The sequence below is a fragment of the Caloenas nicobarica genome, chromosome 1 (genome assembly GCF_036013445.1).
Source record: "Caloenas nicobarica isolate bCalNic1 chromosome 1, bCalNic1.hap1, whole genome shotgun sequence".
NCBI lineage: Eukaryota > Metazoa > Chordata > Aves > Columbiformes > Columbidae > Caloenas > Caloenas nicobarica.
Window position 1 is genome coordinate 190,146,786 of NC_088245.1, and position 16,303 is coordinate 190,163,088.

Sequence of the window (16,303 nt, forward strand, 5' to 3'; positions counted from 1 at the left end):
GTATAATATCAAAATGTAAAATAGACACACAAATTGTGTAGTATAGAAATAAGTGTCTTAAGATGGAGACATGTGAGATACCTGTGAGGATGGTGCTTGATAAGAAGCGACTGTGCAGCAGAGCAGAGAATTCCTACTTGAACTTTTCTAGAAAGCTTTCAATAGAGTACATTTAGTATGAAAAAGCATGGATTGTGTTTCTGTTCTATGAAACCTACACTTCAGGGCTGTTTCTGGTAAGCTGTAGGGAGCAGAAAAGCATTTCTAAGAGAATTTCTTCAGCTGCTTGGTTTCTGTGTTGGGCAGCTGCCAGTTTCTGAAGCCTAAGGGCTATCCATCCCATACTTTGAGACAGAATGCACATCTAGATGTGCTAATGTGTACTGAAATCTCTCTAGGGCCTGGTTGATAGGTCTGTGTATATTCTTAGAACTAAACCTATCACCAAATTTACTCAGTGAGAATTTGCTTCAAACTTGCACTGGCAAGGCACCTTTTTTTTTTTTTTCTTTTTTTTTTAACCCCTCCTTGGAGTGGAATTAATTTCTTCATATTGTTTCAAATTTTTTCTTGCCGCTTAGGACAACAGGCAATGCACTCACCCACCTTACCCCCTGCCCCCTTCTGCCACTTTATAGTTTTGATTGCTGCAGTATACATAGTAGTATACAACTATTACATTTTATATGCGTTAAACTGCTGGAAAGTGTTTTATGGACTCTGCTACATGGGAGCAGATCCTTCACAGATCTTTTTTGATTAAGTATGTACTGAATGGCTGTCTGTGATATGGAGCAACAGACTGAACTCAGCCCAAGCGGCTTCTAAGTTTCCAGGTTAATAGATAAAACAATGTGATAAAACAATAGATAAAACAATAAACTCATTTATGAGGCTCGCACTGTTAACCAACATCTGAAAGGCTTAGCTGAAGCTCAGCATACCCATTAATTACATATCGGGGTTTGTCAAGTTATGAATAAACTCCTGGTGTAGTTTGTTTTATTTAAGGCATTTTAAGTTCTATAATTTTTCATAAAAGTAAATAACTTACAGAATCTACCTACAGTTCAATTATAAGAGGGACCATGTATTATCTTTTAGTTGAGAATCTCCTAACAGGTTTTAATTGCCAGTTTTAAGTAAAACATTTCTTGGTCATGTATATCCTTTTCCCCACTCCTCATAAAGTTTTTCTGGTAAAAATCTATTTACAAGAGATAGGATCTAAAGTAAATATTTTTCCTCAACACAGTGATTCAGAAGCGGATTATTTTCATTCCAGTTTTGATATTTCCTTTGGAGGCTCCCAAATTACAATCTTGATCAAACTTCCAACATGGAGGAGGGAAAATCAACAGAATGAATGATGTATTGACAACTACAAAATCTGAAAATTTGCCTGGTATTCTATAATCTCAAATGACATAGTATTTCTTTCCTAAAGTAACCATTTATCCATTATAATAGTTATATTTTTAAACAGGTCAAATAGCAAGATGTCTTAAATACTAAGACAGTATTCTCTAAGAAAATTAATTTCCCCTGTTAATAGATAAGATACAGAAAAATGCAAGTGGCATGAGGTAAAACACCTTTGGGATAACATCATTCACTTTCTGCAGAAGCTGTATCCCCAAAGAGAAAAAAATTGCAAAAGGTCTGGAAGTAATTAGAAGCTATTGTAGTGCTTTGGCCACGAAAGGAAAAAAAAAAAAAAAAAGGAAAAAAACTAACTGAAATCTAAATCTGATGTAAGAAGGAACTAAACTGCAAAAATTATTTTATTTTTTTAATGTATGGTTTATTGAAGAAATCTGCTGCTCCAACAGCAACACAGCTGTGACATGCTCAACTAAGCTGAGGGAACAAAGACCAGCTAATCAAGCACAGATCTTGTCAAACATAACACATCTTTATCTGTTTTATGTTAAAATAGACTAAATCCAAACGAAAATGCCTGTTTTATGAAAAGTGAAAATCATTATATGTTTATTATCAATTATCCAGAAAAAATATATTTCAAGTACTTGATTGTATGCTTTTGGTTTATATCATAAATAAAGCAAATAAGGTCTTCAAATTAACCTAAATTCTAATCTAGTGAAGTAGATGATACTAGGAAAAAGAAAATGGGTTCAGGGAAGCAAGTTACAGTGCAAGAGAGATTCTGAAAACAGAAAGAGTGGAACTTTTTGTTCTTTCCTAAATCCCCAAATGATGCACTATCCCTACAGGAGTTCCATTAGAACTTAAAATGTATTTTTCACAGAAACTCCAAATTCCTTTGGGGGAAAGGCTTGATTGCATATCCCTCAGAGTCTAAAAGGCTGCCCATATGAACTGAATTATCCATGACATGTACCTTCAGACATTTGTAATGTGATATTTCATGTAAATTTAGACCATACCTTGGACATGAGCCCCTGGCAATGTTGATTTTATTCAGGAGCTCAGATAAGAAAAAAAAAAGTCTGACATCCTTGCTAATCTGTAGTCATTAACATGGAATTTCCAACATAAAGAGCATAAAAGCATCTAATTTGCTGTAGCAAATGAAAGGAAAACAAACTTCGCATTTCCCTTTCCTTCTCAATGTCTAAAGTTACTTTGTTCTGTGCAAACAAAATTGTATGTTTCAAAGGTTTTTAATATCATCATCTATCTTTTGAATGACACAGTTTGAACTTCCCCACATAATCTATAAAATGTCATTCAATTTGAATATGAAGGATTTACCCATGTTAGGAAGAAAAGCGATAGCTGCATTAGGATTACTAAAAACCACAGTACTTCATATAGTCTTTCCAGTTCACATTACTCAGTTATCATACGGAAAAGCTCAGGTAGCACTATCTGTTTTGTAACAGAGATGAGTTAACCTCATTTGCTGTGGGCGACATCTCCTAAACTCCTGATTGCAAATTCTGTAAACTATAGGCTGGATTACGATATTTGTCTCTCCGCCATACTCTTCTTCTAGTCGTCTTTTGTACTGGTATTTTTATAGCATTTACTTTGTGTTTTCTCTTGACAAATAGTTTAAAAATGTAAATGTAAATAGGTAAAATGAACTGAATTTTTCCTGCAGATGAATAGAACTACAGACCTGACTCTTATGACACCTATAGGATTAAATACAATATCCTATGCAGATGCAATTTACAGAAGCAATAATTCTGGAAGGTGAGGGGAGGAGAATACAATTTGCATTGCTACAGCCCCCTGTTGACCAATTCCTGTAGAAACATTTAACATCACTCACAAATATTACAGCATTAGCTTCTGAAGTACTTAGTAAAAAGTGGACATCAGGATACAAAACTTTCCTCATTTAGTAGATAAGGAAACAACTTCGAAGTATCAGATGAGGTATAAAAACCAAAAGCTTGCAATTGCCCCAAGTCATTGGGTAGATGGAAAATAGGTCTCCCAAGCAAACATTGAAGGAAATGAATAAATGTTCAAAATTTCAAAATTATTAGGCTTTTGATATTATTTCAAATATAAAATAAAGCTTATTTTAAAAATAGTAAAATGTTTTTAAATAATAAATAACACATAAAGTAGTCATAAAAATAACAAATTGATTTAGCTGCATTTGTTACATAGCTTTACTGGGATGTCTGAAGAAAAAAGCACCGCAGAAAGAGCTTAAATTTCTCTCTCTTCCTTTCAATCAATATTTGAGGCAAAGTTTCATCTCTAGGGCCCTTAATGGCAGGAATTCCTGGAGCCAGCAAATGAGTAATGTTAAACCTATGATTAGATGATGAGGCCATCAAAGACACTAGACCCTAATGCTGCATTCCACTTTCTTCCTGAGAACTGCAGTAAAACACCAAAGGCTAGGGAAGAAAGGACTCTAAGTTATTCCTTCCCTCAAGAAAATGTTTCAAAAGCTGCTAAAAAAAAAAAGAAAAAAGAAAAAAAGAAAGGTTGCATGACATGAACATAGAGCTCAGAAGCCTCAATGGATATTTTGGTACTTTCCTGTAACCCAGGACTTCACCATTAGGTAACAAATTTTTCAAGTGCCCTGCTGGAGAAGGTTTGAAGTTCAAACCCCACTGAGGATTCCTGCCAGGGTTGTATTTTTCTTTTACTTTTCCCTAACCAATATCCACCCTGGCTAGAAGAGGAAGGAAAAAAAAAAATGAGAGAAAAAAAAGGAAAACAATATTTAATGATTTCCTTATGACACAAGCTTGAAGAAACATAACCTACGGACTGGCAAACAGCAGGTAAGTTGGAGCTCCCTCCCCCAGATCAGTTGTAAATGTTAATTATCTTCAGATAGATTCCTCAAAAGAAAATCTTCAATTACTCCTAGAAACTCATGCATTTTCGGTAATTTTTTGGTGCATGTTCTCAGTGTGCAGCAGCGAATGCTAAAGTAAAGCTACAAACAAGTAATTTCCCTTGGTAATAATATAACAAGTTAACCTGGGCATTTTATATGATAACTTGGTTTAAATGGTATGATAAATCTGTGGGGAACTTTGTATAGGGTACTGTTAATAAGTCTTTAGAGAAATGTAAAAACTTGTTATTTGGATCTGTTAGGTCATCATATTTTTCTTATATTTTACAAAATGAGCAAAAGTTCTAAAATGTTTGTTGATAACTTATTACCGGCAGTTTATAGTAAAAGGATATATATTAAACTAGCCAGTAACACTTCTGTAAAAACAAATACAGTTAAAATTGAGATATAAACAACCCAAACAGTATCAGAAATTATATTAGTTTTGAATATTTTACTTGTGAAAGCAATTCAAAATGATAATTGATTCAGATTTCTGAGAAACCCATTACTGTTATGCAAAAAAAAAAAAAAAATAACCACAGCATTTTTAAAATGGAAATGATCTGCTTCTGACAGTTCTTGAAGACTACCTAAGCCATGTTCCTCCATTTTTTTATATATTGACAGCTATATAAAATATGCAATAAGTTATGCCATGCTTGTCAAAGTAATAAAGTCACCACAAAGTAAGGTTTTGAAAAATTACTAATTCAAAACCAAATTTCAACATAAAATTATGAAAACAGTATCCTATTTACGTATTCCAAGTAAGAACTGGCTTGAGAGAGAGTTCATACACAGAGAAAGTGCATAACATACATCCATACACTTCTATAAAACAAATGCAAAACCACATCGTATACCCTGTGAATGTAAAGAAACTATGGAATGTATTAAAAATATCTACAATTTATATGCTAATAGAAGAGATTAATTTTTATTTTCATATACTGAAATGCAAGAATGAAACAAACAGCAAGATGCAATTCGTAGTCTGGCAGTAATCCAGCACTATGCAAAGAAACTGATACAATTAAAACCAGAGAATGTCTTACCTGTGAACAAAGCAGCATAACAAGTTCAACCACCGAAGTACTCGACTTCATACAAACCAGACCTGCAATAAACAGTCAAAAATGAATGGAAAAGATTGGTGATATTTAATTATTACAGCTCCATGGTTTCAGAAATTCCACAACATATCTGTTGTGTATTTTTTGTCACTCAAATTCACTGAAACAAGTTTTAAACACAATTATCTGAGAATTTCAGATTCAAACACATCTATGTTTTCAGAAAGTATCAAAGAATCCCCTGGAATAACTTACACTCGTTTCAAGACAGACCGTTTTTTCATTAAGCCTTTTTGGTATTTAGCTTAGTTCACTATTTGGCTAAATAAATAAATAACTACCTATCTATATCACCCAGATTTATTGAATATATGATAAACATAAAAAAAACCCCCTTTGAATACTAAATCCTGTAAAATCTTAAAAATAAACTGATCAGATATAAACAGATATAGAATAAGGTCTTTGCTTAGAAATCATTTTAATTATCATCTGGTAATTGTTTTTCCTGCAATCAAAAGCTTGAGTATTAATGAAAGAGGCACTCACATGAAATCTTGTTTTTATTAAAATTATAACCTGTAATTTGTAGGCTACGTTTCTTAAAAAAAAAACCATTGAATTATGCAGTGTAACTGTTACTGTTTTGTACTAAATTTGAATAATCAATACCTGATAACACGGCCACTATTGTAAATAGTTGTTTGCAGCTTTGGAAATTCAAATCTGCTTTCTGAGAGAGGGATATCATATCTAAGCATTTAAAAGATGTATTGTAAAGAGACAAGGAGGGAAATTCACTTCTATTGTTAACTTCATATATGGCAGCTTCTGTTATCTAAAATCGTACAGGCAACACAATGACATGATAGTTTAGGGCATGGAAACACTGGTTGTGTTATAAAAATGATAAATACACAAATATAAAGCTTTCAGCTAAGGACCAAACGGGAAGCTGAAGAGCAAAGTGATGTGCTTTAAGTAGGTTTCTACAAACAGCGATTAGAGACAAAAGCACTCCTACACAATGGCATGTATATTTATTGGGGGGAGTGGATAAACACCCTTTTGTGCTCATTTTGCTAACAACCTCATCCTTATTGTACAGTAACACAGAACAAGCTGTAAGAAGCCACTAGTATTCCATTCTATCAGATATATGGGCAGACAGTTAACTAATGAAATAAGAGGCAGATGTGCAAAGCTCATTTAGGGAGACAATTGCTGTAATTGATCAGCTATTCTCATGCTCAAGTGCTAGAGGATCAGAAAGATTAATGGGATACTTATCACCTGCAGGCTACCTCCACTGTTTGAAAGCTGACAAAGAAAATCCAAACACAAGACAGACTCTACACTTAAGCCACTGCAGGTAGCACAGACATCAAATATTTTAATCACAGAATGTTCTCTGGTTTATTATGAATCCACTTTATATTCTGTAAAACTAAAAAAAAAAAAAAAACCCAAAATATTTTCTGTCACATGTTCACTTATCTTCTTCCAAAATCAGATCTCAGGTGTGTTAAAACATAATTGAGTCAAAATAATGCTCTTGGAAGTGTATTCCCATGCTACAGTCTTCTAAATTTGTATATGGCTTTAACTTCTGATTTTATATCAAAAGAACGAATGTCTACATCACACAGTTACAAAAAATAAACTAATTAAATTATAACAAATGTTTATGCATCAGCATTCATTTTTTGCACCTTCACCAAATTTCCAAAAAGAGTAGAAAACTCAACGCAAAATACACGCTTTAAAGAGAAACAGACAACGAATATATCCTGACTTAATTCATTAAATTAGAAGTTTATAACTTTCAAAGACAGTGATGATACTTACGCCACGTGTGTAACTTCAAAAGATACAAAAGAAAGTTTGGATCATGGATTGAAATAAACATGCCTAAAATGGCACAAGGCTAGGATAACTACTCATGATTATCTTCCAGATAATGATGATCTAGTCTTAATGACACAAACACTGTCTATATATATACATATATATATAACAAAACAGGGCACTCTGTTTGAAGGAAGTGATAATAACCTTAGTGCGAAATTTTCTATTTACAATAATAAGAATTTTTATATACTATACTTTTAAAAAGCCTGATGATTCTATGATGATCTGACCTAAAACTGATATCTTTTTTCTATTTGTATGGGTATCACTTGATAACTTTTGGTATATCACATCTAATCAGCTGCAAGCTTGGATGGAGCATTCTAACATCAGAAAAGAGAATGGAACCGATTTTGGTGAAATTAAGAAAAAGAAAGAGGAGAATGCAGAACTGACATCTGGTTAGCACATCAGCACACCCATCAGGTGTAAGCTGCTCTCTAATTACCTGCTGATGAAACAACCATTGATAACAGCCATTAACACATTTCATAGCCAATAGTATTCAAAACTTGATGTACTAGGAGGCTGGTTTTCACGTCAAAAAGAATCATAACTATCTTGGAGACTGTAGCACTTTTCATATGTGAAAATACAGAGGGGGATAGGAAAGTGTCATAAAAGCAGCTCATGGTGTCAAAGATGGACACAAGGAACACCCTTCGCAGAGAGCTCAGTCTACGGCAGAAATAGTTATAAATAAGCAAAAATAAGAGTAGCCATGACAGAAAATGGGGAATACCATGCATCTTGGTCAGTAGGAAGAAGGAAATAGAATTTTTTCTCTTCAAGTATTCATACCGTACATTCCTTGAAGTAAAACAAAACATAGAAATGTGAAACATTCATGGCAGGGCCATCATTTCATCACTTATCAGACTCCTACTCTCACTTCAGGGACTCCTTCCACTCAAATCATACAAGGATAGGTGTGCACCCTCCATTATATGCTCCATTTCCTCCTTCCAGGCTGCCAAGGGCTCTAGTTCTGTGTCCCCTGTGCTTCTTCCCATTTGCACTTATTTCGGATTAAGCAGGAAAGATTTGATTTTTTTTTTTTTTTCCCTGCTATGCAAAACACAATTAATCTTCAGAGTTTACCATCAGAGTTATGGAGTCAATAGTAGAGAATGATAAAAACAGATCAGACCTAAAGGAGGACAGATCCATCTCTGCCTATGAGGAAAAACTTTCAGAATGCAATCTCTGGTTTATGAAGATCCCACATAATCAAAAGCTGTAGGAAAAGTTAAAGAAGAATCATCATCCCTGTCCTGCAGAACTTATCCTACGTAGACCAAAAAAAAAAATCATTGCAACAATCTTCTGGTTTTTAAATTTGTGTGATCCTCTGTTCTAGGAAGTCCAGCTTGACTGAATTGTCTCACTGCTTCTGGCTTGGTACAGGCACTAAAATAATTGCCTTCACCTGACAGTATATAGTCTAACAGACCAAAAAAAAAAAAGGAAATAGAGGAAGAAAATGTTCTGCTCCTGTTTTACAGACAGAAGGCACAAACTGCTTGAGCTATCTTCAGAAAATCAAAAATAGAATTTGTAGCATGAATCAGAATAAAGATCAATTTCCTAAGTCCCAAATGCACTAACAATGATTTTGCAGGATATGACAGGAGATTTTTAGAGTGTGCAAAATTTCACTAGTTTTAACACAATGAGAATCAAAATTTATAACAAGCTTTGAAAATAATGGCTTCTTTGAGGAGAGCACACAAATCTATTTTCAGTTCACTTTCCCCTCCACTTAACTCCAATAAGAAAAAGTATTTGGAATTCAAACTAAAACTGTTGCCTGCATTCTTCAGCTGCAGATAAGTTTCTTCCTATACCATCTGTATCAAATGCCATTAAGGAAGCTAATGTAATTACTAAAATACAAGTGGATATTTCCTGCATACAGAAAGGTTAAAAAGGTCATTGTTCAACTGAATAGAGTATGTGCTCTTTATATTTGCTGGTTTTAGTACTTTTCTTCATGGTCTATTCTCTGTCCATTAAATACAGCCACCAAAATTCAGCAATTTGATGGCAACAATGACCACATATATGGATGCAAAAACTGGGAGCATCGAGTGCATGACCTTAGCTAGTCTGGAATAAATGATGTATGTCGGGCAATTATCTTGAAATGCTCTGGTTTACTTGACTTCTTTTTCAGTGTTCTTCTGTTGGCACAAAGATATGCTAATTATTTCTTTTCACTATGACTTATTAATGTCTAAAAAAAGATTCATTTCAACTATACTATTTTAGTCATGCCTGTGGCATTAATGAAGTCATGAGTTCAAAACCTTGGACTCACCATGCTGAACTAGTCAGTGTGAATTTCTATGCTGAAGAAATATAATGTAGGCTGATAAAATCATTTAAAAAAAATCCTTATGAAATAAGATTGTTTTGATGGTTTTGAACTTTTTAGTATTATTAATACAATGTGTGTATGAGTCTAACTGAATACCGCCACAATTTCATCTGGTCTTTATCAACGGTTGCCTGCATTTTCTTTCAATGATTTTACTTTGTGTCAACTTAAACCCTTATTGGAACTGGAATAAATTGTAATATTAGCAAAAACAAAAGTTAAATGTTTTTATATCTTACATTCAACTTAGCAAAAAAGATGCAATTAACTACACTTTAGAGCCTGCAGAAATGTTTCACTCAATTATAGCTTCTACTTATTTGAAAGTCTCAGGTATGGCTAAAGAAAAAGCTTGGGAAAGTTTAATCCACTTAACCCAGTTCACAGCAAAAACTTGGACTTTACTACTCCTGTACAGTGTGTCATCAACACTACAGGAGCTTTGCACAGAAAAAAAATGCATATGGCAAAATAACGACATGCTGTTATATGCATTGTTTTATTAACATATGAAAAGTGTATAAAATGTACTTCAAAATGAGCGTAAGGATCTAAAACTAGACCAAAAAAAATCTGAAAATATTAGAATTCTCCTTTTTAACTTGTATTTTGTAAGGTCAGCTACCTTCTATTTACTACTGATACAGCCTTCCATGTATTTTAAACAAAATTGTTTTGCTTCAAATTGTTCACTCTAATTACTAATAACTCATGCTGTGGTAAGTTGTGGTTTAACCTGGCAGGGAGCTAAATACCACACATAGCCATTCGCTCACTCCCCCAGGAAAAAAAAAAAAAAAGGTAGTTTAATAGGATAGAAAGAGAAAATAATAATGATAATAATAAACACAATAATAATAATTATAGTAAAAGAATATATAATAGTGATACACAGTGCAATTGTTCACCACCTGTTGACCAATATCCAGCCAGTGCCCAAGCAGCAGTTGCCCCTCCTCCCCCAGCCAACTCCACCAAGTTTATATACTGAGCATGACATCAGATGGCATGGAATATCCCTTTTGCCAGTTCGATTCAGCTGTCCTGGCTATGTCCTCTCCCTGCTTCTTGTGCACCTCCTCACTGGCAGAGAGAGCATGAGAAGCTGAAAAGCCGTTGACTTACTATAAGCACTACTTAGCAACAACTAAAACATCAGTGTGTTATCAACATTAGTCTCATGCTAAATCCAAAACACAGCACTACAAGAGCTACTAGGGAGAAAATTAACTCTATCTCAGCCAGAACCAGGACATGCAATTCTGCCCATAATCCTCACAGACTTCTGCACCAAGAAACAGAGCAGGAATTTTCCACCAGTAATTACTACTCATGAATTGTGTCTCCATTTTTGATAGACTATGTCCTTATACTCTATTCAACATTTGTTAGGAATGGCATGATGAAGTTTCAAGAACAGTTCATGCTGGTGACAGACACTAAAGCATGTTCTGGCTCTGACAGTACTAGGAAAAAAGTGATGGTGATCTTTTGATTGGAAATGCAAGTTTTCCTTGAAGTTTATTTGTTCTTGCAAAATGTCTTTTGCCAGCAAAATCTTATGGGAAAAGTTTTTTTGAAATGTTTTGCTAAATCCAACTTAGAATCAAAGAAATAAACTTGCGATTTCTTTTTTGACCATTCATCAAAATTACTTGGATAGTTTAAATCTACATTATTTCCTGTCTGTCATATGCCATACAGAGAAACCTAGATTCAAATTGATGGTTTTAATCAATTACCAAGTTGCTAGTGAGTTCACTACAGAACTGAAAAGATAGTATGGAGGGAAAAGTAAAGATAGGTGAAAAGTTTGAAAGTAAATGCTAAGTATGTAAAACTATTAGCTGAAATGACAGATGTTCTTATTCCATGCAAAACAATTATTAAAAAACAAAAAGGAAAAAAACCCCAAGATGTGTATTAAATATAATGTAATATTTTGCAAGAAAAAACCTCAAAACTGGTTTTAGAACCATACATATGTCACATACTTTGTAGGCATTTAAATTACACTAATGGTCTTAATTTCTGAAAAGCAAAGGCTGGCAAATATTCAGGAATTACAGAAAGTCTGTAGATGGAAATCACAGCCATGTTGCAAAATAATTACAACACCACTTTTACTAGATGAAAGGAAATGCTATTCCAAATAATGTACACTCACTAAAATAACAAAGTCAGGGTTATGGATTTAATAATTCCCTTCAGCAGCTTTGACTGGCAGCACACAACATTACCACCAGCTCTAAGGATCATGAAAGACAGCTGTATTAGTACTCCAGACCATCCTTTGTATGGGTAGATCTCCTTTACAGGAGATACAGAAAAACATGATGAATGTAAACTTAGTGCTTTTGTAGTTCATCAAGACAGTTGTACTTACAAGATTTTTTGTTATGGTGAAAGGAACTGCATAACACATGTAATATCCTTTACATCTGGTACCCAAAAATCTAGGAAAGGTATCATTCAGGTTATCAAATGAAGTACCTTTAAAATATTATCAGAAATCTTTAGAACTCAGATATTGACATAAACACCTCAAGTAAACAATGATAGGTGAACATAAAAAGTAGATTTTAATCTGTTCAAACTGAACTCAAATGGTGCATCTCTTTTAGTGACATTTGTAAAATAAACCAGATTTTAATCCTAGCATAATATATAAAAGAATCAGAATGCTACATAACAGTTTCTTCGATTATTTTATTCAAGTAAGAAAACAAATACTGCTTCACCATTGTAGTTACCAAAACGGAATCTAAATGAGGAGTACAAAATATCCAGATGGAATCAAAGAATAGCAAAAACCCTTGAGAGCAAATCCACAGAGAGGGAATTTCTTACAATGTATTTATGATTTATTTTTTAAAATCACAGACTTTAATACTGTGATCTCATGAGCTTTAATGATAGTGACAAAACTGATGTTGGTGCTACCTTACTCTGAAGAGTCTACTCTTATACCAACATATGGAGTTTTTGTCAATTTTGCATTAGTGTTCATGGGATGCACAAATTCTCATTCATCAAATGAGAAGGAGATCACTTAGTCTATATAAATAAAATCCACTAATCGTTTTAATATCTTACCAAAGATTTTCAAAATTGATCCAGTTTTTCATTTAGACCTTGTGGTAATTTTTTTCCTTGGCCAACAGTCCATTGGGATTTACTTACTATATGCATTTGCGATTCTCTGTCCTTGTCTTAAAACAGTATTTATTTGGATGGATCGATTTTCAGATATCTGTTGTGATGTAATGAACTGGTATGATATCTAATTGGTATACCAGGACATATCTAAAATTTGTATTAATCTATGATATATCAATTGTGAAGTTGTTCTAGTTAGCATTAATAACAAAAAAATATTTTCATATAAAACAACACAGATTTTTTTTAAAAATATGATACTTATTATATACTAAAATTTGATTTGGAAACAAAATGTGTTTCCATCTCTTCTAAAGTCCCCTTTTAGACAATGAGTCAAAACAAACAAACCAGTGATCACAGTGCACTGCAGCTGATTAAATTAAAACACCTCTAATCTTGAAAATATCTATAAAATTGAACTATTGCTTTTCTGTTGCAGTCTACTTCAGTTTCAGGTAGACTTGAGTAAATTATAAACATTTTATTTTAGTGGAAACCTGGAAAAGCTAAAAAATAAACTATACTTAGAGGTTCTGGAAAATCCAAATATCTTATTTATTTAGAAAGAATCTCAATGAAAATCATTCCATTTTTTTTTTTTTCCAAACACTCAACAATGCACTGTGAAAATTAAAATATGATCCTGCAAGTCTTCTGATTCCCCCCATATCCTGTTATTACTCAAATAAGTGGCTCAAAGTTATGGCTAAATTTTTGCCACAGCTGCTGCCCTAGACATTTTATTTTAGTGGATGGAGTAAGAAAAAACAAATTGAAAAAGCCATTTAAAATTAATTTAAAATGTGAAAAGGTAAAAGACTTTTCAAGATTTGTCATGTCATGTTTTCTCAAGATGCCATTCCTTTCCTGATGAAGTTGCTCTTTTTGTGATTAAATTTGTAGAAAAACTACTAAATGAAAATTGATATGAAAGAAGTTGCCCATATTCAACACATCTTGGAAAAAACAACTATTCTAAGATTTTATGTTCTACTGATTCCTTGCAATTTTCTTATTTAAATGAAGAAACAGAGTTATAGAATGGTTTGAGTTGGAAGAGACTTTACAGATCATCTAGTTCCAACTCTCCTGCTATGGGCAGAGACACCTTACATAGACCAGTCTGTTCAAAGTCCCATGCAACTTGGCCTTGACACTTCCAGGGATGGGGCATCCACAGCTTCTCTGGGCAGCCTGTTCCAGTGTCTCATACCCTCTTGGTAAAGAATTTCTTCCTTATAGCTAATCTAAATCTACTTTTTTTCAGTTTAAAGCCATCATCCCTTGCCCTATCACCACATGCCCTTATAAAAGGGCCCTCTCCATCTTTCTTATAGGTCCTCTTTAGAGACTGGAAGGCTGCTATCAGGTGTCCCCAGAGCCTTCTCTTCTCCATGCTGAACAACCCCAACTCTCTCAGTCTGTCTTCATAGGAGCTCCAGCCCTCTGACTATCTTCATGGCCCTGCTTTGGACTTGCTCTAACAGGTTCATGCCCATCTTATGTTGGGGGCCCCGGAACTGAATGCAGTACTCCAGGTGGGGTCTCAGCTGAGCAGAGTAGATGGGGAGAATCACCTCCCTCAACCTCTGATCATGCTGCTTCTGATGCAGCCCAGGATATAGCTGGCCTTCCGGGCTGAAAGTGCACATTGCCAGGTCATGTTGAGCTTCCCATCAACCAATACCCCCAAGTCCTTCTTCTCAGGGCTGCTCTGAATACATTCTCTGCCCAGCCTGTGTTTGTGCTTGGGATTGCCCTGACCCATGTGCAGGACCTTGCACTTGGCCTTGTTGAACTTCATGAGGTTTGCATGGGCCCACCTCTCAAGCCTGTTGAGGTGCCTCCAGATGGCATCCCATCTCTCAGGCATGTCAACTGCATCACTCAACTTAGCGTCACCAGCAAACTTGCTGAAGGTGCACTCGATCCCACTGTCCATGTCACTGACAAAGATGTTAAATAGCACTGGTCCCAATAGTGACTCCTGAGGAATGCCACTCGTCACTGGTCTCCACTTGGACATTGAGCCTTTGGCCACAGCTCTTTGAGTGTGACCATCCAGCCAATTCTTTATCCACCAAGCGGTCCATCCGTCAAATCCATGTCTCTCCAATCTAGAGAAAAGGGTATTGTGTGGGACAGTGTCAAATGCTTTGCACAAGTCCCAACAGATGATGTTAGTTGCTCTTCCCTTATCCACCAATGCTAGAACCTCGTTGTAGAAGGCCACCAAATTTGTCAGGCACAACGTGCCCTTAGTGAAGCCATGTTGGCTGTCACCAATCACCTCCTTATTTTCCATGTGCCTTAGCATAGTTTCCAGGAGGACCTCCTCCGTGATCTCACTGGGCACATAGGTGAGACTGACTGGCCTGTAGTTTTCCAGATCTTCATTTTATTCTCTTTTAAAAACGGGGGTTATGTTTCCCATTTTCCAGTCAGTGGGAACTTCACCGGACTGCCTCCACTTCTCAAATATGATGGATAGTGGCTTAACAACTTCATCCGCTGGTTCCCTCAGGACTTGTGGATGCATCTCATTGGGTGCCATGGACTTGTGCACCTCCAGGTTCCTTAGATGGTCTTGAACGTGATCTTCTCCTACAGCGGGTGCCTCTTCATTCTCCCAGTCCCTGCCTTCGCCTTCTGCAACTTGGGCGGTATGGCTAGAGCACTCTATCCTCTCTTCTATTCTGTGGTAGAACGTCTACCCCTCCTTTCTCTTTTTTTCTTAGTCCTTCACCTCCTCCTCTCAAATCCATGTTACAGGAAATACATTTTGCAAGAATTACCTCAACAGTGAATTATTTTCGAAGTAGTATACAGGCAGAAATCAGAACATCAATTTCAGTCACCAACACAAGCAAATGTTTATACTTTATACCGTCACTACACCTATGATGCTTTCTCTTCATCTCAAGAACCTTTTCCAGTTCTTTCTAAAGCTGTCAAAAGTGACATCCTAGACAAGACAGATCACAAGTATGATCCCAAATGACAGTCTCTAGAATATCATACTCTTCCTGGAAATGCAACAAAGGAATACATTTCAAATGGATTACACAATGTTATTTTTTTCCTTAGGTATGAGGTTTTATTTCGCTCCTGAAATTTAGCAACTTTTCCTCAGCTTCAGTGTATAAATTATTCTTGTTTGATGCCCTATTTTCTTACTCATTCTTTACTGATCCTTCTTACTTCCCTATATTTCTCCTCTTTGGCAACCTTGGGGCGATACTGAAAGATCAGTGAGTGAACCAGTGCAGCTACAAATAGAAAATATAACAAAACCTCACAGACTCATGCAGCTTTTTAAATTTCTAAGGCCAAGATGACCATTATTTTAACTAGGTGTAATCTCTTGACTAGCATAACCCATCCGCTAATTTTTTTATCTGGTTGAACAAAACGTTGGTGAACTAATATTTTATTTAGATGGTAGTTATTTTCTGAGAATTGATAACA

The 16,303-nt window shown here is 35.1% G+C and overlaps 1 protein-coding gene across 7 annotated transcripts in view; it reads right to left on the minus strand.

The window, feature by feature from the left end:
• The window catches only part of NBEA (neurobeachin), a 490,542-nt gene that overhangs the window by 256,815 nt on the left and 217,424 nt on the right, over positions 1–16,303 (minus strand). For all 7 annotated transcript variants that reach the window (XM_065627071.1, XM_065627076.1, XM_065627075.1 and 4 more), the window contains exon 35: positions 5,365–5,426. In XM_065627071.1, the coding sequence (XP_065483143.1) occupies positions 5,365–5,426 (62 nt within the window). The remainder of the gene's footprint in view (positions 1–5,364; positions 5,427–16,303) is intronic.